The sequence below is a fragment of the Alosa sapidissima genome, chromosome 1 (genome assembly GCF_018492685.1).
Source record: "Alosa sapidissima isolate fAloSap1 chromosome 1, fAloSap1.pri, whole genome shotgun sequence".
Classification (NCBI taxonomy): domain Eukaryota; kingdom Metazoa; phylum Chordata; class Actinopteri; order Clupeiformes; family Clupeidae; genus Alosa; species Alosa sapidissima.
In genome coordinates, this window is record NC_055957.1 from 26,001,114 (window position 1) to 26,022,994 (window position 21,881).

A 21,881-nucleotide genomic window follows, 5' to 3' on the forward strand; every position below is an offset into this window, starting at 1 on the left:
GCGAGAACTCTGGATTTCTAGGGTACTCTTGAATATGATGGTGCTCGTGTAACCTGCGTTGTGTTGAACCTGCGCGATTCAGCCCTGCACACGCCCAGACTCGAACCCGCGAAACAGCAGCACTTCGGATCGGGATGCGAGCGCGCTAACAATTGAGCCAATAGCCCAGGCTACTGGCTCGCATGCCAGCAGCACTCTTGAGGCGTCGGGGAGTGAGGTTTACCAACGTTCCACAAGCACAGCTAAGCTAGCTGGCATCCGTTACACTCACCCCCCTAAACCTCACTCCCGATCCGGGATTTTCCGATTTTCACAAACTCAGACAATAATATTCATCACCAACTCCATTCATTCCTGGAATAAATACAACCATTGAGTGTACATCATCTCTGGCATTTTAATCCAATGCACCACAGCGGCTACTAATTATTACTGACCAGTGACTGCCACTCTCCTTAACAGACTCCCTAAAGGCCAAAGAGGGGGCAACCCTAGGGCTAACTGCATTGGCACTGGACACCTCTTCTTGAGGTGGGTTTTCGGAGAAAGTAAGTTGATGTGATGCTATGTATGGCTTCATAGCATCAAAGATTTGGTGGTTTGGTTCTTTTTTACAGTACTGTATACTGCACACAGTACTCAGGGTACAGTATATGTACTATACTGTATGTTTCACAAAACTAAATTTTTGTTACAAAAAAGGAGCACTAGCTAACTTGCAGTACAGTACACAGTACATGTGATACGGTACAGTACTGTAAATACTGTAGATTACAGTCTGGAGTAGAGTGGACGACTACCTGTTGTCCAATCTGAATGTCCTGACAGATGCAATTGTGAACCGGAACACATCCTACCCTCTCTCTCTTTGTCTTCCTCTATCTCTTGCTCTCCCTGTCTCATGCTTGCAAAGTTCTTAAAATGGCTCAACTGAGGCCTATTTGTGGCTGCTGATTGGTGTTCAGTTTTGTAAGTATAGTATTTTCAGGTGTGTGTCTAAGTATTTTCAGTCACCCAATGTGTTTTGTATTTTGAATAGATGCGCTTTCCCAATGGTACCCATGAGATTTAATTTATGAACAAAGTGTTATAGCCTATGAAATAGTGTGTAGTGTGCAGGAGCAAGGGGCGGTATTGCAGAATTGCAACTAAAGTGCAAAGCAGCGCCAGAGAGGGTTCAAGCGGAGCTAGTAATCAAGAATCTTTGGCAGCGCTTTTGTTTAACAGGGTTTTCAAGTCTCACGCGTAATTTAACAAGTTCACACGCCACACCTTGCATTTCTCACACAGAAATATTACTAGGGGTGTCAAGGTATCTGCATAATTATTAAAGGAGGCGCAGGGATAGGCTACGAGAGGATTTCTCAGAACTAGCGCACCATTCACCAGCCAAATAATAATAATAAATAGCCACCGACGTCCAAAAAATACCAAACCACCAAAAAATATAGCCACCAACCAAAAAATAGTATTCGTTGTATCCGGGTACAATTCCAAAATAGGACATCCCCTCCCTGCAACCACATGCTTGCGCGCTTGTGTGTTGGGTTACACATTTAAGATTTCAAAACTGCATCAAAATTATTTTTATTCAGAAATTCAACTGTGTCATTTGGTAAACCAGCCTACTTATGGCACATAAACAGTGTGTGTAAATCAGGCCTTTCTACGAACACTTGTAACGCTAAGGCCTATATAGGCTACTTTATGGCAAAATTATATTTTATTTCTAAACTAAACTGTCGGTCATTAATTAAGGTATGGTTACACTGTGATAGATAGATAGGCCTGTAGATAGTAGTAGACCCACACTCCTATTCAGAAGGTGGCGGTAATGCACCAAAAGCTGTTTGCCAACCGCAGAAAGAAGAAGACGAAGATGCTGAGAAAAGGTTAACGGAAATAGGAAGACTTGGGGGAGAAAGCAAAATGAGGGCTCGGTGGCTACCGCTCACGGTCCTTTTCCTATGGGCCGTCTCTCTTTATTCAACGTCTGCTGATAATGGCGTGAAAAGGATGAAAATGCAGTATGCCACAGGGCCACTGCTCAAATTCCAAATTTGGTAAGTTGGTAAATTAGTCACTCATTGTCAACGAGCCCGGAAGAGTCGTGTCACTTTTTTACAATGTAGCCTCTGATGTAGCTAACGATGGTTTGCTAACGTTAGCTAGCTTCTAGTCTATCTTCGCTTGCCAAAGAGGTTAGCTTGATGTGATAAGATAGCGAATTAGGTTGTTCACACCCCGACGCTGTTATTGGGCTCATGAGAGATAACTAGTTTTAACTAAGTTGAAGTCAATCATGTAGCCTATAGATTAAACGTTGTGATATTTCTACATTACTTGAGGCCTAGCACTTCCCTAACGACAGCTTACTAAGACAACGCTAACGCATCCTAAACAGTAAGGAATGTAAATCGGGTTAAGTCCCGGTTACAGTGAATTTGTTTAGTTGTTGCATATGATTATGTCGCATGGGCCAAGCATTCTGATTTTGCGCTAATACAGAGTCTGGTCATATCTAAACGGAAATGAAATGGTAACGTTAGCCTAAGCGCGTTTCGTGTAGTCAGAGCCCGTCTACATTCTCTGGTGTAGTCAAGATGAGGATTAGCAGCTAAGCGTTCTCAAGGAGTGCGTTAAAGCCAAGGGTGGCATTAGCGTTGATGTTGCTTTGCATTTAGAGGGATAGTTATTGAGGGATATTTGTCAGACTGATCTAACGATAACATATATTTATCGCGTAGTGTTACAGCAGATACTACCAGTATTGTTCTCTATTTGCATGACAGTATTTCCTGAGGGTACAAGCGGGTGTTTGAGGAGTACACGCAGGCCTTGTACCAGCGTTACCCAGACATCCGCATCGAGGGAGAAAATTATCTTCCTCACCCCATTTACCGGTGAGTTTTACGAGGGTTGTACAGCCCTTGTTTCGTAATGTTTCGGTTAACATTACCAATTGGCCCTGTACAAGACTACATTTCTAACACTCGAATTAGTAAACACCTATATTTTGACTTTGTAGAGGATGGCATGAACGGAATAGAATATAATGCATGGTTTCTCTCCCTCTCCTCTAGACACGTTGCTTCCTTTCTTTCTGTGTTCAAACTAGCCCTGATTGGACTGATCATCGTAGGAAAAGACCCATTTACCCCCTTTGGTGTGGAAACTCCAGGGGTGTGGACTTGGGGTCAAGAGAACAAGGTAGTTAACACTGTTGAAGGTTGTCTCAGTTGTAGAGGACACAGCAGATATCATTCCCACAGGGCCTCATTAGCAACTTGGAGAGAACGATTTGTTCTTTTGAGGATATATCCACAGTAACCAAATTCCCTATCCACTAGATTGGGGTCCTAAGTGGCCCTTTGTGTGTGTGGCCGTATGTTTGTTTGTGTTTACTTGCCATTTCAAGCGACTCATGATAATAAATATTACATTAGCTATGAAATGAACAGCACAAGGTTAGACGCACAAGGAACAGCACAAGGTAAAAGGATGAGTTTTTGAATGCTTCCTGAAAATCCCAAAACTATACCTAAAACGAAGAACACAAGGGGTCTGTACAAAACGGGGGGGGAAATGCTGCCTTTTAAGATGTCTAACACAGGATCGAGGCATGTCCGAATCAAATATTTCTGTGAAATGCTGCCTTCTAAGATACCTTCGTTTTGACGAATTTTGAAGGCAGCATTGACGTATCCTTCAACGTCAAAAATTCTATTTAATTATGAGCAGCTATTGCTGCAGTCGAACGTTACGTTATTATTCTTTCTGGTATCCTGACGACGGCGTTCTGTGTTGCTATCTTGCTAGGCTGTCCGAAACAAAGTTTGTAGCCATTACCTTAATGCCTGCTACGGCAAGGGACTCGGTAGAGAGCTGAAGGCAGCAAGCCAGCAGACAGATGCCTTCCGTTTCGTATAGACCCAAGGTTAATCATTCCACTAACTAAGAACCACAGATAAAAGGAGTCTTGAGATTATTGTGATCTGTTGGTATGATTATAGTATAGCCTACAGAAGCTGAAATAATTTCAAAATTTAAAAACTCCTGATTACATGTGTGGAATGGATTTAATGTGGACGCGAACATAAAAAGATGCGGAGTGGCTACATGATACAGTGCATGTTTTGCGGTGAAAATGTTCCGCCTTTTTAAAATCAGGTGTAGTCTAATCCAAATCGCAAACCATCAATTAGACAACAGAATCCGTAGGGTACCAGTTTTGTTTCATTGTACCAGGCTTACTGTATGTCAAAAGCAGGCTCGGATGAAGCTGGGAAGGATTAAACACATGGTTTCCACGTTTCCGTGGTAATCAACCGTGATAATTATGATATTTGAAATGCAAACGGTAATTGTTATCGTCAACAGTTTTATCGCGGTTTACCATTATACCGGTAATCGTTACATTGCTAAGCCTAATAGAAGAGCCTACACTTAGACTAAGATAATTGCAAACTATTCTGCCAACGTCTCGTTTCATAACTTAATTGCATTTATTCCCATTTTAATCACATTATTATGAGCATGAAATGTATGCTATTTTGCATGCTAAAATCTGAATAATTACAAGTAAAGAATGGGAATGTAAGTTGCATAATTATATTCTTGGTTGTAATTGTGTCCTGTCCTGCTGGTGACCTCAGTGAGAAGTACCTGTTAAGACGATGGTTTCGGGGAAACGGTCCGCAAATCTTAAGATGTTCATAAGAGGGACTTTAAGACCTTATTAGGCTTATGATGCTTTCGGGAAACCGGGCCCAGGATATGACTGAATAATATACAGACATGAATCATTAGCAATCAACAGCCATTCAGTCAAGCAGTAAGACATGTAAAAGCCCTTCAATTGGTAAATGCTTATTGTAGGTTGTCTAAACAGTTGACACCTGATTATACGCTCCAATGTTGTGACATGAGAAAAAGGGAGAGGAGCTAGAAGGGCACATGCCCCCTGTCCTGCCCCCCTCTCCTCCCGCTGTAAGAGCCGCCGCCTCCCGTTTCACCAAATGCACCAGCATGTTCTGCTGCGTAAATTGAGCTGAATGGGAGTACAGATACAAGATTACAGGCTTTCTAGAAACTGGAAGGTTTCGCCATCTGGTTGCAATAACTGTTTGTGCCATAGTCCACTCTTGACCCTAGGGAAGGAGTTGGACATTAAATCCAAACAAGCCATGGTCACCTTTGTGCCAACATCCTTTAGACCGCTAAACAAGCAAAAAGCTCATTATTTATCTTCCTAATTAGAGCGTAAAATGTCTATGCTTGTGCCTAACCAAGTTCCCTCACAGGAAAAATAAAGTTCTCTTGACTTACCTATTGGTTCATAAACTTGAATTTAAAACTTCTTGAATTTCCCCTTGGGGATCAATAACCATTAACATCATGACCATTTTGGCATTTCCTTTTCAACAGATTTATGCCTGCATGATGGTGTTCTTCTTCAGCAATATGATTGAGAATCAGCTTATGTCAACAGGTGCATTCGAAATCTCGCTGAATGGTAAGACTTAAGGATTGTCCCTCCTGTATTTGGTGCGATAGTGTGGCACTGTTATATTTGACCTGTTTTTTTATTGTATTTTTTTTATTTGAACAGACGTGCCAGTTTGGTCTAAACTGGAGTCAGGTCACCTGCCCTCCATGCAGCAGCTAGTGCAGATTCTGGAGAATGAGCTGAAGATGAACGTTCACATGGACACACTTCCACACGCTCGCTCCTAACCCAGTCTCTGCCCTGTCATATGGAGCCTGGGAGCCAAACATGTATGTGCCTACTGCATGTTACAAATCTCTTGTCATAATTGGAACCCTATGTGCTTGTTAAATTCAGTGGAGCTGTTCTTTAGCTGCTTTCACATTCTTGAAGCACTTCAGTTTTGCAGAGTTGGTGTAGTATTGAGGCATACTTGGGTTTCATTCTGTTGGTGTAAGTTTGATGGGGTACCAATTTGTTCAATTAGGTCTCCTCCTTTCACATTCACTCTGCTCCCACTCCCTTCTTCCATAACAGGTTTTAGGTGGGCATCTCTTAAGGCTGTGGGACCTTTTTTATGAAGGTTTGTGCTGAAAGCAGAATCTTTGCTAGCACAGGCCGGATGTCCTGATCGGTTCTCACCATGCCCCTGGAGATGCTGGTCCTATCGATGTGCTGGAATCCCTTGCAAACTTTGTGGCTGTTTTACTACTGGAGATGATTCTTCCCTGTGCAACTAGTTGTATAGATACACATTTCTCAACACAAAACCTGAAGTACACAGTTCTGTTTGACTTCTTTTTTTCTTTTTCCTTTTCCTCTATGAAACACCATTGTTGTCGGATGCCATAACTTAACAAGACATTGTTTTAGATGAGGTTCAGATCTTTAAATCAGATAATACTGTGTACATCTATGGCTATCAGAGACTTGAACAAATGCTAACACCCCCCCCCCCCCCCCCCCCCCCCCCCCCCCCCCCCCAGGGTGTATCCTCAGAACATGATTCTTTTATAATTTAATAGCTAATTTATTCACTTAATTCAGTCAGAAAGAGCTTAACAATTTAGTAAATGTTTTAATTTCTGAGCCATTGTAATTTTTATATTTCTTTGTATAGCAGAATGTGAGGGCTACAACAATAAAATTGATTCTAACCATGTTGGTATTGATTTTTATTTATTTATTTAGTTCCTGTTTGTGTAAAATGTTCTTTGCTCAAGTCATGCTGTGTATATTTTAGGGCAATGTTCCAGAAACTCCTCTCATTAATTGGTTCTGAACACATGTCATTAACTTGGTGACTTATTTCTGTTCACTAGAGTTTAGCCTTCCTACATGAAGAATAATTCAATATTACCAATGCATTCAAATTGTAGACCTGCTTTTAGCTTAAACCTCAAGGGGATTATATATTGTCTCTATACAGTTTTTTTTTTTTGTTTGTTTTTTTTTTATCTTGTGCTGTAGGTAAGATTTCCCAGTGGCTGATTATCAACCAAGTCTATTTAACGTTACGCAACGTGACTCAGGAATGACGATGCACTGTTAGCTGGCACCATTAACAAATGTATGTTGTTCCAAGACTCTCTAACAGCCCTTCACTGTACCACATGCTCTGCAAGTAACCGAAATGGCAACCACAAAACCAAAGCAATAAATCATATCACCAACAGCCCCAGCTATGGTGCAACTGGCTGGGGCAACTGCACCGTATGCCGGTGACCCGGGTTCGATTCCTGCCTCGTGGTCCTTTCCGGATCTCACCTCGACTTTCTCTCCCACTTGCCTCCTGTCATTCTCTACTGTCCTATCAAATTAAAGGCATAAAAAGCCCCCCAAAAAATATCACCAACAAAGCAACCATGTGCCTACAGAGCAGCTTTCATTAGTATTTCCCTGGGGTTTTCAATCAAGCACCTTTCATCTGTGTTTGAATAAATACATGCTTGTTTTATGTGGGGAAAGGGGTGTCCAATAAGCACTTTGTTCAGTCTGGTGAATTTCAGTGGTAGTTTCAGTGCTTTGGTCACATGACTTTTACCCCATCTTATTTTGAGTCAGTGGGAAGTCATGTGAGTGAATGAAGGGAAAGGTGGGTTCACAAATGTTACTGCACAGGACAGCATTACGGCCTGTTTTTAGTTCATATATATTGACACAGACACAGGGCAGCACACACAAGTTAATGATGTGGTGTTTAAAATAAAACATCAATTTGAGGATGTCAATGACTAAAGTGTGCCAACAAATGGTATTTTTGCACTTGTCCTCCAATTGTCTATGTGTTACTAAGTCATTGATAATGACATACAATATACATAGTATTGTGAAGAGACTGTTCATCTCCAGACTAATCTACTCTGATCCTGTCATAGCCTCGTCTTGACGAGAGCTCCTAAGGTAAAGTATCTTAAAGGAGAATGGAAGCAGATGGCCCTAATCCAATTATCATAAGCCTGTCAGTTGTGTGGAATATTCATTTTGTTAATCGCCATCACATCAGAGTGGTATACTGCTATTCATCTGGGAACCAAGAGAATTAATTAAATATGGGAAACTGAGAATGTACTGCAGCATCTACAAAAAAAAAAACACAAACACATCCAGTATTGTTGCAAGACAGAATTCCTTGCAGGAGCAGGGCGTTTTGTTATTGATTTTACTATCGGACTGCTGCTGACCACCATCATGTCCACCGTTGAACACTAGAGAGCATATCACATATTTCAGATGGATTTACGGACATATTCCTGAGGCGTTAATCCCCTGTAACTGTTTACAGTGAAAAATGTGTATGCACATTTCATCTCTGCTTCCTTACGTTTTTTATGTTTTAGCTTTTATCAATGTGGCTGCTGGTGCTAGATAAAATGGGCTTCTCTCATAGTACAGTTCCATCTCTTTCAGTACAGAAGATGTGCAACACAAGGAAAAGATAAACTTGATAAAAATATAAAAATCTTGCTTGGCTGAATCTCAATGCGCTGAATTTCACTGGAACAATCTTAAGCTTTCACAAATTTAGCAGGTATGCACTTCAGAGTCTGTGAGGGATGGGGGCTCATTGAGATGAGCACACCACTTTAAGACCATATCCATGGGTTTATACACCTAATGGCCACCTTACACCAAACAACTTTGACAAGATTTGGGAAAGATTCTTAAAAGATTGTAGTCTTTAACTAGCCCCATTCAAGCTTTACTCAAAAGACTCCAGTCTTTGAAGAATCTTTCCCAAATCTTGTTAAAGTTGTTTGGTGTAAGGAGGCCAATTCATGGGTTTTGTCAGGTCCTTTTCCACAGGTGTATAAAATCAAGCACCTTAATTATCAATGCAGACTGCATGGTGCTTGATTAATACACCTGTCGAAAGGGACCTGATGAAACCCATGAATAGGTGTATAAAATCAAGCACCATGCAGTCTGCATTCATAAACTGTGCTTGATTTTAACCTGTGGCAAGGGACCTGATCAAACCCATGAATAGGCCTAGCCCCCTATGTAACTGTTAGACCTATTGAGAGCCACAGCAGGCTAATTGTTCTAACTGATCATAGGCTACACCTGACAACACCACTCCAAAATTGAAACTGTGGTGTTAGTAAATTGCCGCTTCGAGCACACTTAATCGTTCGTAAATTCGGAATTATCGTATGTTTATTCACATTGTAACACTTACAGTCATGCCAATAAAGCTCATCGAATTATTCAGATCGTCACACGTCCAGAGCGTGTCATTGAATTTGGGAACGCACCCTGTGTTTCGCCTGTCCAACCAGTGCTGATTGTAGCCAATTGGTGTAGCCTATTTCATTGGGCCAGCGTATAAATTGCGCCTGTTCAGCTAGTAACGACTAAGTTATCAGCTGTAGGCTATCGTCTGATAAACGATAAACGATTACCAGTGGTGTCACAGGTCTTCCTTGTGTTAATTGAGTAGGCTAACAACAAGTTTTCCATTTATAGGCTAGGCCTACTGATTCGTGAGACAAACGTTGGTGTATCTCCCTGGTTGTAGTAGCCTAGGCCTTGTTACCGCTTTTGCAGAAATGAGGCTTAAACCAAACAGGGGTGTTTTATTTTTGTGTCTTGTATTTCTTTACATCGGCCAAACATGCGGTATAAGCCTTGAAATAGTGGAAAGATATGAGACACACCGTGAGAAAAAGTCCGAGGATGTTCACGCTGGGACAATTACTTTCGGCGGAGGAGATATTTCACTGTTTCGAAATCTGGAATATGAGCGACGATATGTTGGAGAAAACACAATTGGTGGCTCGGGTAATATTCAAGCCGACGATCCACGTCCAGTCCTGGTGGGTGAACAAATCACTGATGACTTTAGGTCTTCTAAGGCAGCCTGGGATCGTATGCGACCAAAGTTGTTATGTACGAAGGACCTCATGAAGTTCTCGGCACAAGGCCCTGGGTACTCTTCACTTCAGCTAGACAGAAGTAAGAAATGTAACATATTTTAGGCTGTCAGCCTAATGTTACCCTTTCATTTGCGGTGTTGGAATTAATATGGAGACATTGTTTCTTAATTCTATTCAACAGGTGGCCAGCCTCTCCCGCTTAGCCAGCTGCCACAAGACTGTGGCTACTCTGTGTACAGGTCTTTGGTGGGCATTGTGTTTCTTGCCCCTCTTGATGGTTGTGATGTTATACAACAGGTAGGTTATGGCTTTAATGATGTCTGACCATAAGTGTGTAAATTTAGTCCATTTACACAGTTAGCGCTGTCGTCGTCGTCAAGTGACCAGGTCAGACTTCAGAAGTAGTGTGAACTCAAATCTTGCCCAAATCTGATTTAGATCACTTCCATATATGGTCCTGAATCAGACCCAGGTCTTTTTTTTTTTTTTTTTTCCTTTCCTCTCTTCCCAATGTGGCCGCAGTGTGGACCAAGGCAGATTTGATGTGACTTTTGCGTCAATCTACATTGACATTTGTCACAATTATGTGCCGGCGGGAGTTAGCTGACGTCATTGATATTGTTCTTTTGCACATGCGGGTCAGTTCGGAACTGCAAACAGTTCACACCGGAATCTGATATAGGCCACATTTTAAAAGGTAATGTGAGCAGCCAAACAAAAAATCGGATTTGAGCAAAAATCCAAATTGAGCATTAAGACTTGCGGTGTTCTTCCACATGCAAATGAAAAGCTTGCACATAAGCAATTTTGTCTTGCACATCCCCATCAAAAGCCCACACGCACTACTTTTACTTTTAGTTACCACTTTTGTCTTGCACATCCATGTAAAATTCACTCCCACAAAATACTTTTACCTTTGCTCATACACAACTTTTGTGTAACCAAAAAAATGAAAGACAAAAATCCTGTTCCTGTTTATATTAAAGGAGAAGTTCGGTGTGATATTGACCTAAAGTGTGTTGAACCATGATGCCGAGTGCGAGCTTTTCTCACAGCTCATCTCGGCTTGTCCCCTGCACTCCGAAATCTGGCGCTAGTTAGCCGATGCTACCAACAGGTTTTCGATGGGGGTGCCTCGGGCATCGGCCTAGCCATGCAAATAAATCACTTTTACACCATTTACGAGGCTCAAAGTAGCTCCACACTTCGTTGGTAGACTTCCGAGGGCCCTGACATTTAAAATGAGACATTGAGAACTTTGAAAAAGCACTGGTAGTTTACAAGACGATTTAAACAGACTGTACCTTCAGGAATTTTACCGTTCGCCGCCATTTTGAATTTAGTCACGATAAGTCTAGCGACGAGTACAAATGAACAGGTATGATGAGGGATCAGATTCCAAAAATAATTTCATGGAAATGCATGGATTCCAGTTACTGGAAGCAACTTGAATCCATGCAATTCCACGGAATTAGTTTTGGAATCTGATGTTACTGGAGGGATAGCGAAGTGTTGGGCTGATGGGAGGCGCTGATTGTCCGTTCACCTCAAACCGGACAAAAGCTGTTTAATTCCTCTGCTGTTGTAGCACCAGGGGAGGTAGATGTGGTGATGTGGCCCTTGGAGATGTGTTGTAATCCCTGCCACACTTGACATTGGCTGTTGTCCATAATAGATCCCTCTATTTGTCTTTTGTATGCTACCTTAGCAGTCGTAGTTCCCTTTAGGTTAGCTCTGGCTGAGCTGAACTGTGCTCCGTCTCCTGACCTGAAAGCTGTGGTGCGGTCCCTGATAAGGAGCCGCACTTCACTTGTCATTCAGGGTTTCTGGTTTGGGAATACCCTGGTCCGTTTTGTGATGGTGACATTTTCAGCCCAGCATGTGATCTAGGATACGACAGTCTCTGTATACTCCTCCACATCCAAGCTCTCAAATAGCCTCCACTGCGTGGTTGAGAAGCAGTCTTGGAGCTGGGAGAGGGCGTCCTCTGGCATGGTGTTGGTCTTCCTAATGGTGGGCTTATTTTTCCTGATGTGAGGGGTGTAGGCTGGTATGAGGTGCAATGAGAGGTGGTCTGACAGGCCAATGTGTGGTTGGGGCACTGCTCTGTATGCATGCTTAATATTGCAGCAGACTACTCTCCCTGGTGGCACACTTCACATATTGGGTGAATGTAGTGAAGACTGCATTTAAGCATGCCCGGTTGAAATCTTCGGCTACTAGATGTACCCAGTCTGGGTACGCCTGCTGCTGTTTACTTACATACCTATGAAGATGGCTGAGAGCTACGTTAACGTTAGCGTCTGGGGGAATGTACACAGCCGTGATGGTTACTAGGGCTGTCACTTTGTTTGAAAATCGATTGGACCAACCAACACTAGTTTCGAAAACTAAAATAGGGAATTGATTTGAACCAAATATGTGCACTATTAATTTTAAACAAATTAAATAAATATAAAGAGATGTAACAACTCCCGAACAAGCAGAAAAAGAAAATAAAGAATTCCAAAAGTGCATTGGATGTTGCGAAAGCTAAAAAAAGAATTCGCACCAATTTTATGCACCAGAAATCAATCTGCAGTTTCAATCTGCTGCTGGTGTTTTGCCAAAAAATGGAGGACTATGTCTATCAACCTGTGCGACATGAGACGAGTGATGACCCCTAATAACTTGAGGAGTTTGATATGGAAGAACTTTGGGTTTCGGACTGTAGATCAAACTATGGAGGACAGTGGTATGCAAACTGTGCAATCGTGAGTTCCTACATAGGCGAAATTTTGTTTTGACATTTCTAATCGTGAACACAGCCATGTTGAAGCCTGCAGTAATGTTTTTCATTGACTTTATTGCAGTTCACTCTGCTTTTGCTTTTTGAGAATGTTGCACTCCTGTTTGTAATAACAAGTGCCCTCTTTACGTTCGTCCTAATGCCTGTTAGTTGTATTTGTGAACACCAGTCATTGTTGATGGTCTGCCCTCCTCTATTCTTACCGGAGTCACTGTTCCTGTTGTCGGATGGTGCAGACTGCTAGCTGTATGTTAATTTATAGATTCATTTGTTTACAGTGTTGAAAACCAACATGTTGTGGTCTTAATTCTGTCCGTTTCAGTTCCCCTTTAAATATCAGGCGAGAGCGGTCTACTTGTGACCTGACCCGCGCACCACTGGCGCCCTACTGGGTGTATGTAGCAAGGCTCTGGAGCTAGGCAAAATTACCTCAGAAGCAATTATTTAGCTTTTATGTAGGACAAGTTTCAGTTCTGTTGCGCTATATAACTGCATTATTTTATATCTTCCTCCAGGGCAACAGCCACTTGCTGCAGATGTTGTGGCACGGCAATCCAGTAACCCTATCTTGCCCTGTATCAAGCTCAGACCAAGTATCACCTGTGGATCCAAAGATTGAGCATCATCTTTTGCCTGGGGAAATTACCCCTCAATCCACCTTGGCCCCAACAGCAAAAGCAGTTTTTTCCACAATTACAGAAGCACCTTCTACAGCTGCCACGCTTCCTCCACAGAATCAACAGCAGCAACAGTGGATGCAGCACCTCATTCATTATGGAGGCTACAACCCTTTTATTCCTGTGACGACTCCCCCTCAAACTATTGCCACTCCAACTACAGAAGCACCTTCAACAGCTGCCACACTTCCTCCACAGAATCAACAGCAGCAACAGTGGATGCAGCAACAGTGGATGCAGCACCTCATTCATTATGGAGGCTACAACCCTTTTATTCCTGTGACGACTCCCCCTCAAACTACTGCCACTCCATCTACAGAGGCACCTTCCACTACAGAAGAACCTACTACAGCTGCCACACTTCCTCAACAGCAGCAACAGTGGATACACCCCCATATTCATTATGGAGGCTACTACAACCCTTTCATTCCTGTGACGACTCCCCCTCAAACTACTACTGCTCCAACTACAAAAGCACCTACTACAACTGCCAAGCTTCCTCCACAGAATCAACAGCAGCAACAGTGGATGCAGCACCTCGTTCATTATGGAGGCTACAACCCTTTAATGCCTGTGACGACTCTCCCTCAAACTACTGTTGCTCCAACTACAGAGGCACCTTCCGCTACAGAAGCACCTACTACAGCATCTAAGCTTCCTCCACAGAATCAACAGCAGCAACAGTGGATTCACCCCCTCATTCATTTTGGAGGCTACAACCCTGTAATACCTGTGACTACTTCCCATCAAACTACTGCTGCTCCAACTACAAAAGCACCTACTACAGCTGCCAAGCTTCCTCCACAGAATCAACAGCAGCAACAGTGGATGCAGCACCTCGTTCATTATGGAGGCTACAACCCTTTAATGCCTGTGACGACTCTCCCTCAAACTACTGTTGCTCCTACTACAGAGGCACCTTCCGCTACAGAAGCACCTACTACAGCATCTAAGCTTCCTCCACAGAATCAACAGCAGCAACAGTGGATACACCCCCTCATTCATTTTGGAGGCTACAACCCTGTAATACCTGTGACTACTTCCCATCAAACTACTGCTGTTCCAACTACAAAAGCACCTACTACAGCTGCCAAGCTTCCTCCACAGAATCAACAGCAGCAACAGTGGATGCAGCAGCAGTGGATGCAGCACCTTCATAATGGAGACTACAACCCTTTAATGCCTGTGACGACTCTCCCTCAAACTACTGCTGCTTCAACTTCAGAAGTGCCTCCACAGAGTCAACAGGAACCGTACCCAGGATACTATAATCCTGGTAAGCCATCCCCTCAAGATCAGCAGTTCATGAATCTTTTCAGACCACCTGCTCCAGCCTCCACTGCTGCCCCACTGATCACTCCAACAGAACCTACAACACCCTTCCCTGATGACGAATCTACCTCGGCAGCACCTCCAAACCAGAGTCCACTGGAGGAGATGCCCTACTCCAAATATCCCTTTAAACCTTTCCTTGTCGAATATGTCAATCCTTCTGATCCCAACATGCCTAAGCCCAAGACCAAATCCTGGACTCAGGTGCTGTCTCAGAATTACCCTTTCATGAGCCTTGACCATAGCGACACCCCCAATAACCATGCACCTCACCTAGTAGATGAGGACAAAAATACAAAATGACATGCTGGGTGAGTATTACTATTTTAGTGTTGGAGTATTTACTGTATACCCCCCCTTCTGATAATGAGTACCTGTGAACCTTTTTTTTTTTTTTTTTTTTTTTTCCCTACAGTGAGTGGTGTCAAACCCTGGATGAGGATACCTTTTTTTTGTTTTCAATATATGGCTCATAGTGCATATTCAATAAAATAACAAAACCATTAATTTGTTAGTTTCTTTATTCAAGCTGCTTGTCAAAGTTTTACTGAAGACTTGCCTCATTTATCCAAAACTGGAAATGTAAAAGTATACTGCCATATCACAGAGAATAAAATCTAATCAAGTGTTAATCTTAATACAAATTTTACATTTAATATTTCAGTCTAGAGACTTATACTAACTATATATTTCATACATTCATTTTGACTTAATTTGATATGAGTTTACTAACTTACTTTAAGGAGTCTTATAAGATGTTTAACACAGTGCTAGGTAGAGTTTTGTCTTCACCTGTCTACCTGTACATGTTGGCGTTGAGCCATACACAAGCTCTTTTTCACACACTCATAAACTGGAATGGTTGCTGGTGATTGATTGGTGGCGCAGGAGGCATTCAGAAACCGGATGGTTGTTGTTTTGACACTATCAAAGTGTCTGAGCAAGAGTACAGTGTAGTACGGAGTAGTTTTTGCAGAAACTAGCTACTACACCTTCTACATTTGCGCGTTCACATGGAGGGTCTGCCATATTAAGGGCCATCCAAAACCAATTAGTGTTAATATAAGTGTGTTGTATACACCTTCAAATTCCCAGTGAACGCTGATGGTTACTTGTCCATGGTGTGTTGCCATTAATGTGGCATGCTGTGGAGAACTCTTCATACAAATGTGAGGTCCGTCTGAGTGCCTCCAACAATGGTTATGTCATCCTGTTTCCGCTAGAGCGAAGTTCATCCCTAACCTACACCCAAGGGAACTCCGTTTAAGTGCACTCCCTAACTGAGGTGGTAGGGGCCGGTTTTGGAAAGGGCCTGGAGTAGGGGATGTTGAGATGTTAATTTATTTTCTGCTGAGAGAAAAGGCATCTCTCCTCTCTCTGTATTTAAAATGCAAAATATGAGTTAGATAGTTACAATTTAAATTGATGCTATTTAGAATACAGTTGGACTGATCATTTGAAGGGATTACTTTTTAAATTATGTGAAGGTCTAGGCTTTTCAACCTCAAATTCAAATATTTTTATTATAAAACCATGTGCGCATCTCTCAGCTGCCTCTATCTTCCTCACTGATAATACACGATATTTGTGAGTCAACAATGGGCATCACCTTGACACATTGTCAATACTAGTAGGCTGCTAGAGCAGTGTTTCTTAACTGGTGGGTCGGGACCCATTCTCCAATTAAAATGCTATTGGACCTTTATTTTGATAGACTTATTTATGTCAGCCATGGACATAGACAATGTTTATGTGACAGGATTTTTGCGGTAAACGCAAGTAGGCTACCTACGACCCTGAATATTTGAAGTGAGATATGGATTCACTTAAATTGAGACAAAATCAGACAGAAACCTCAGTGTGCGGTGGTCACTGAATTGTTGGCACATGAGAGAACATGCCATATGGAAACAGGGCCCCTGTCAAAGACAAACCTGTTATCAGCATGTTCCAAACATACAGGCACTTTGTGTGTCTCACATATAGAGGATAGGAGTGCCTAGTTGTCTTCAAGAGTTTTTTGAAGACAGAGAGGGACTCCCCTGCTCTGATGGGACTTGGCAGATCGTTCCACCATCAGGGGACCACACATGAAAAAAGTCTGGATTGCCGTGGGAGTGGGGACAGCAGCGCCAGGCGACATTCCTTTGAGGAGCACAGAGGGGTAGCATAATATATAAGCCAGTAAGTGGCTGCAGACCCAGCAATCACTTTGTGTGCATGCATTAGTGACTTTAATTTAATGCGGGCGGATAAGGAAAGGCAGTGGAGCTCAATGAACAGTGGGGTAACATGCCTATTTTGGTTGATTGAAGAACAGATGGGCCGCTGGGAGGCCCGTGAGGAGGGCATTGCAGTAGTCAAGGTGTGAGATGACCATGGTCTGTATTAGGGGCTGTGTGGCATGTTGGGTTAAGTACGGTCTGATTGTCCTTTAGAGGGCCTTATGGAGGACCTCCTTGCAGGGTGTGAGAGGGGAATCGATGTGGTTTGATTCCAACTTGGTAGTTGTAGTCTGTGAAATTAAAAAGCACGTGTGTGTGAAGTATCCAAACAATGACACCTTCATTTCATTATGGCTGCTTTAGCAACACACCTTAAGCTACTGTGTAGTGGGTCCCATTTAGAAGTGGCTACTTCATTCGCGCTTTCCTTGACTCATGGAGCTGCGTGAATTTTATTACAACTTTTCGCCACGATATGGCAGTTTAAGTCCACTTGATACTGTAAGGCGTAAGCCATTGGTTTCCAAAGGAGATTTTATTTGTGTCGCCAGCATAGCCTATTGACAATTTATGTTGTAAATAGGCCTACCTTTATAAGCCTACCTGTAGCTTGGGGAAGCTAACTAGCCTAGAAATCTAGACGCACCCTAGCGGCGGCAAATTAATTTGCTCAGCCTGTACGTCTAGTATCAAGAACCTTTCGAAGAAGGATGTATTTGCCGTTTTTCCGACCGGATACGGATATGGTCGTAGCGCTGGCCTATTGCATGCCTAGGCAGTTTGAAAGACAATTCTCTGCCCGCCCCTTGGATTAAGCGAGGTGAATGGTTCGATGCCAGACTATACATTTCAATGATATAGGAAGGCCCGCCAGGCTAGAAGCTAACAGCTTTATATTAGGATCTAGTTTGTTAGTTACAGTTTTGTCATAACTAGCCTACCTGATGCATTTTTGCATTTAGAATAGCCAGAGCGTGGATATCTCAATCGGAAAATTAAACAATATCGGGTGCCTATGGACTAGGCTGGGTGAACCCAGCCTGATCTGCCCGCTATTTATTTTTTGATTTCTTAAAAGATTGAGCTTGGTCTGGTGAAAGCCAGACTAGCCATGGACCTCAGTTACACAATGCAAGGGAACATGAATCAGCCTATATTTGCACGAACAATAACGGACAACAGCTCTTCAACTTTGGCCCGTTAAAATGTGTATGGACAGTCTAGCGACGCATTTCATCAAGGCCCATTTGGACATGTCAGTTATTTGCACCACTGGTTAGATGTAAAACAGCATTTCGTTTCAGACTACTGTTACTTAATTTGTGCATTAACAATAACGTTTCAGACTACTGTTACTTAATTTGTGCATTGACAATAAAGTATTACATGAACTAAAGATGACTAAAATCTTATGTAGAAGAAGAAACATTCACAAAAAATCCATCCATCCAAAAATGACCTTTGTTTTTGATAGATGTTGAAAACGGCATGGAACTGATAGAGATGTTTTTGTTTATAAATACATAAAAAATAAATAGGCTAAATAAATAAATAACATTATGCTGATACCTTTTGCTTTTCCCAAATACAATGTAGCCTACAGGTGTAAGTGACCTTTCATCAATCCAGTTGCAATGGATGAACTGTGATGAACTGCCCTACTTGTGATTGTTTAGAGATTTTAAAGGTTTTATAACAATGCTACATCTTCTTTGGCTGTTCTACAATCTATTCACCTTTTCAGCACCAGTAGGCTACTTTCTGTGCAGCCGCACACACACACTCAGGCATGCCAAACAAGCATACACAAAAGTTTCAAGAGTGGGGGATGGAGTAAAATATGGAGACAAATTGAAGTGTGATTTATTTTCGTGGAACGGATGTACAGGACTGAGCGGCGGTCATATTTTGTACCGCTATGCGGTACACCTAGTTATCCTTGGGCTTGCATCAGATATAATATAGCCCACTGGCAAAGCTGTCACTGAACAGCCTACCAAATGTGCATGACCCTTTATCAGAAGTCTTTCATCAAAGATTATAACTAAAAATGCCATTATCAAGGTGATAAACAATGTAGCCTTAATACTTTGTATGGGAAGCGAACCTGCGAACACGCAGAAATGTATCCTTTCTTATGCCATCTCGCTGCACGTTACACCACCACCAAACATAAGTGACACAGAGTAGCACGATTCCTAGAACCACACGCATGTGAAGTTAAAACATTTTTAATCGCATAATCTTCATACATTCTTTGGAGCTAGTGAATGTGTAAATCCATGCTTGGTGCACTGTCGGAAAAATCATTTCTAGGCCTACTTCTATTTTTGAAGTTGTAGGCTACAAGTGACGAGAGCACAGGTTGACGGAACCATCTTTTTGGACTCGTTTTCCGACTGATTGTTTTTTTTTGCAACACAGCTTAATTTAGCTTGAAAGTTAACCTGCTACGGAGTAGGTTAGTTCTGTGGCATAAATTTCCATGGTTACCAAGCTGGGATTCACATTAACCTCATTAATGGAACGGAATTCTCACTAAAATTAGCGAGACTTATCGAAATAAGCCAGGTTTGGCCTTTAGCGAGGTTGATGGAATACCCCCCTGATGCGCCACCCTCCACCTATCTACTAATCACAAAGTCAGTAGTGTTTCGGCATCCGGGTTGGCAACCTTGAGTCAGGGGGGAGGGGGAGGGAATACACCGCTCTACAGTAATTTGAAAGTGGTTGCAGTACCAGTTTTGGCCACAATCTTACATATGGTTCCTTTAAAATACAGGGGTCATAAGTATCCGTTGTAATGTAACGGAGTAGAAATACTTCGTTACTGTACTTAAGTAGAAATTTCACGTATCTGTACTTTACTTCGCTATTTAAATGTATGTCAACTTTCACTTTTACTCCACTACATTTCCTAGATAAAATGTATACTTTTACTCCGTTATATTTCCAAGCATCTTCGTTACTCGTTACTAAAACATAAAATTAGAAGAAATGTGTGCGACTGCAATAAGGAAGGTTTGGCGAATCACTGCTCCTAGATTGCATTACGCACGCTCCGCACGCTGCACGCTCTATTTCAGCGCTTGTTTGTTGCTAAAGGAGGAAGACGCACAACTGAAACTGCCATGGAAGCACAAGCACCTACTGGAGGACCTCCCGTTATCATAGACGACCACCCCGACGATAGTGGTGAACTCGGTGAACAGGGTAGTGGTGAAGATAACGGCCGCTTCACTTTTGGGCCGGTTCGAGGAAAAAAATATTGACATTTGTCACGTTAACAATAACAATATAGCCTACCCATGAAAAAAACATGTAGCCTAAATATTAGTTTAATATGCCTCTTTGTGGAAGCGTGGGATAGGCTACATTTCAAAGGCTTTCTTTCTTTCTTTCTTTCTTTCTGTTTTTGTAAACTTGTGGAATAGTGGAATATTTTTTGTTAACTTCTCAGTTGAAGTGAATTATTATATAAACTTTACTGTACACATGTGTTGAACCATGGTACTAATAAAAACTACAGGATAGTAAGAGCTGAAATGTTCCTTCATTTATCCAATTTCCACCACTATGGAAAACGTTGGCCGGTCTTGGGCCTGAAACTCCCGGGCACTGAATTCTGTCAACTTTGAAAACCAGCTTCTTTTGAAGATGAACAGACACCATTTCAGTTTCAACTATGACTGGCATATTAGTAGCTGCTGGACATAGGTGGCCTGTGTGTGTGTGGGTGTGTGAGAGTGAGATGGTGACCTGGGGAGTAAGCCCTAGAAATGCTCATACCACATGACCAAAATGTTCTCCCTACCAGCAGGTCATTTTTTTTTTAAGAAATAAGTTATTTATTTTTCATTTTTACCTGAAGTTCATACAAAAGTGGCATTTCTGTTTCTGTTTTTTTCCTTTGATGTCAGCTCTAAAAATATGCTGTTTGTTCTTTGAACTTAAGAGAATTGTGCCTGAAAAGTCCTAGAAAAGAATGTGATTTCGATTTGATGAGTGAGATTAAGAAGATATGGAAACCCTGAATATGCTTTATGCTGTACTAAGAAAGCCAAAATAAAGTTCACAAAAGTTCAAAATAAAACCGCTTGCTTTTTACTTTTTACTTTTACTTCAAATACTTAAGTACATTAAATATCAGAAAATTACTTTTGATACGTACATAAGTACAGTATATATCAGATACTTTAAGACTTTTACTTAATATAATATTCTAAAAGGTAACTTTCCAAAAGTAATATTCTAAAAGGTAACTTTCACTTCTACCAAAGTCTTTTTCTAGTACGATACTTGTACTTTTACTCAAGTATTGCTTTCTAGTATACTTTATACAACACTGATAAGTATTGACACCCCTATGGTTTTATTTCAGTTAGCCTATTAGCTGGTTTGATTTGCATTGAGGTCAATGAGCATAAAAATAATGCCATGCCAATCTCTAGGTATGGTGAAGGGTATGTGATGATGTGGGGCTATTTTATCAGGATGAATAGTATCCTGGATCCATGAAATAACTGGCCTTAAAAATGAAAATCTGCCTGCCTCTATTGAATTTAACATAGGGCTGCCAATATTTATGACCCCTGCATTTTAAGGAAGAATATTTATTTATTTATGATACATTGTTCATTCACAAAGAAAATTGGTGTCCTTGTTGGAAAAGGTTGGATATTTCCTCGTTTTTGTACTTAAGGCATTAAGATACATTTCCAAAAGATGATTTTATATTCCTCTTTTTATGCAACTTTAGCAGAGGTGCCAATAATTCTGGAGGGTACTGTATGTGCGTGCACAATAATGTAGATCAATGTTTTTTATGCCTGTTTATGTGCGTGCACAATAATTTAGATCAATGTTTTGTATGCCTGTATATGTGCGTGCACAATAATGTAGATCATTGTTTTGTATGCCTGTATGTGCGTGCATAAAAATGTAGATCAATGTTTTGTATGCCTGTATGTGCGTGCACAATAATGTAGATCA

The 21,881-nt window shown here is 41.7% G+C and overlaps 2 protein-coding genes across 2 annotated transcripts; both read left to right on the top strand.

Annotated features, from left to right (window-relative positions):
- The first annotated feature begins 1,891 nt into the window (after positions 1–1,891).
- Positions 1,892–6,648, top strand: selenot1a (selenoprotein T, 1a). The gene is made up of 6 exons (XM_042056075.1): positions 1,892–2,063; positions 2,793–2,903; positions 3,084–3,210; positions 5,428–5,515; positions 5,612–5,778; positions 6,026–6,648. The coding sequence occupies exons 1-5, from the start codon at positions 1,930–1,932 to the stop codon at positions 5,734–5,736; spliced, it is 585 nt and encodes a 194-aa protein (XP_041912009.1). The 5' UTR covers positions 1,892–1,929; the 3' UTR covers positions 5,737–5,778; positions 6,026–6,648.
- Positions 6,649–9,341: 2,693 nt separating this feature from the next.
- LOC121724765 (mucin-5AC-like) lies at positions 9,342–15,167 on the top strand. The gene is made up of 4 exons (XM_042111537.1): positions 9,342–9,946; positions 10,049–10,164; positions 13,171–14,975; positions 15,080–15,167. The coding sequence occupies exons 1-3, from the start codon at positions 9,541–9,543 to the stop codon at positions 14,965–14,967; spliced, it is 2,319 nt and encodes a 772-aa protein (XP_041967471.1). The 5' UTR covers positions 9,342–9,540; the 3' UTR covers positions 14,968–14,975; positions 15,080–15,167.
- Positions 15,168–21,881: the final 6,714 nt, after the last annotated feature.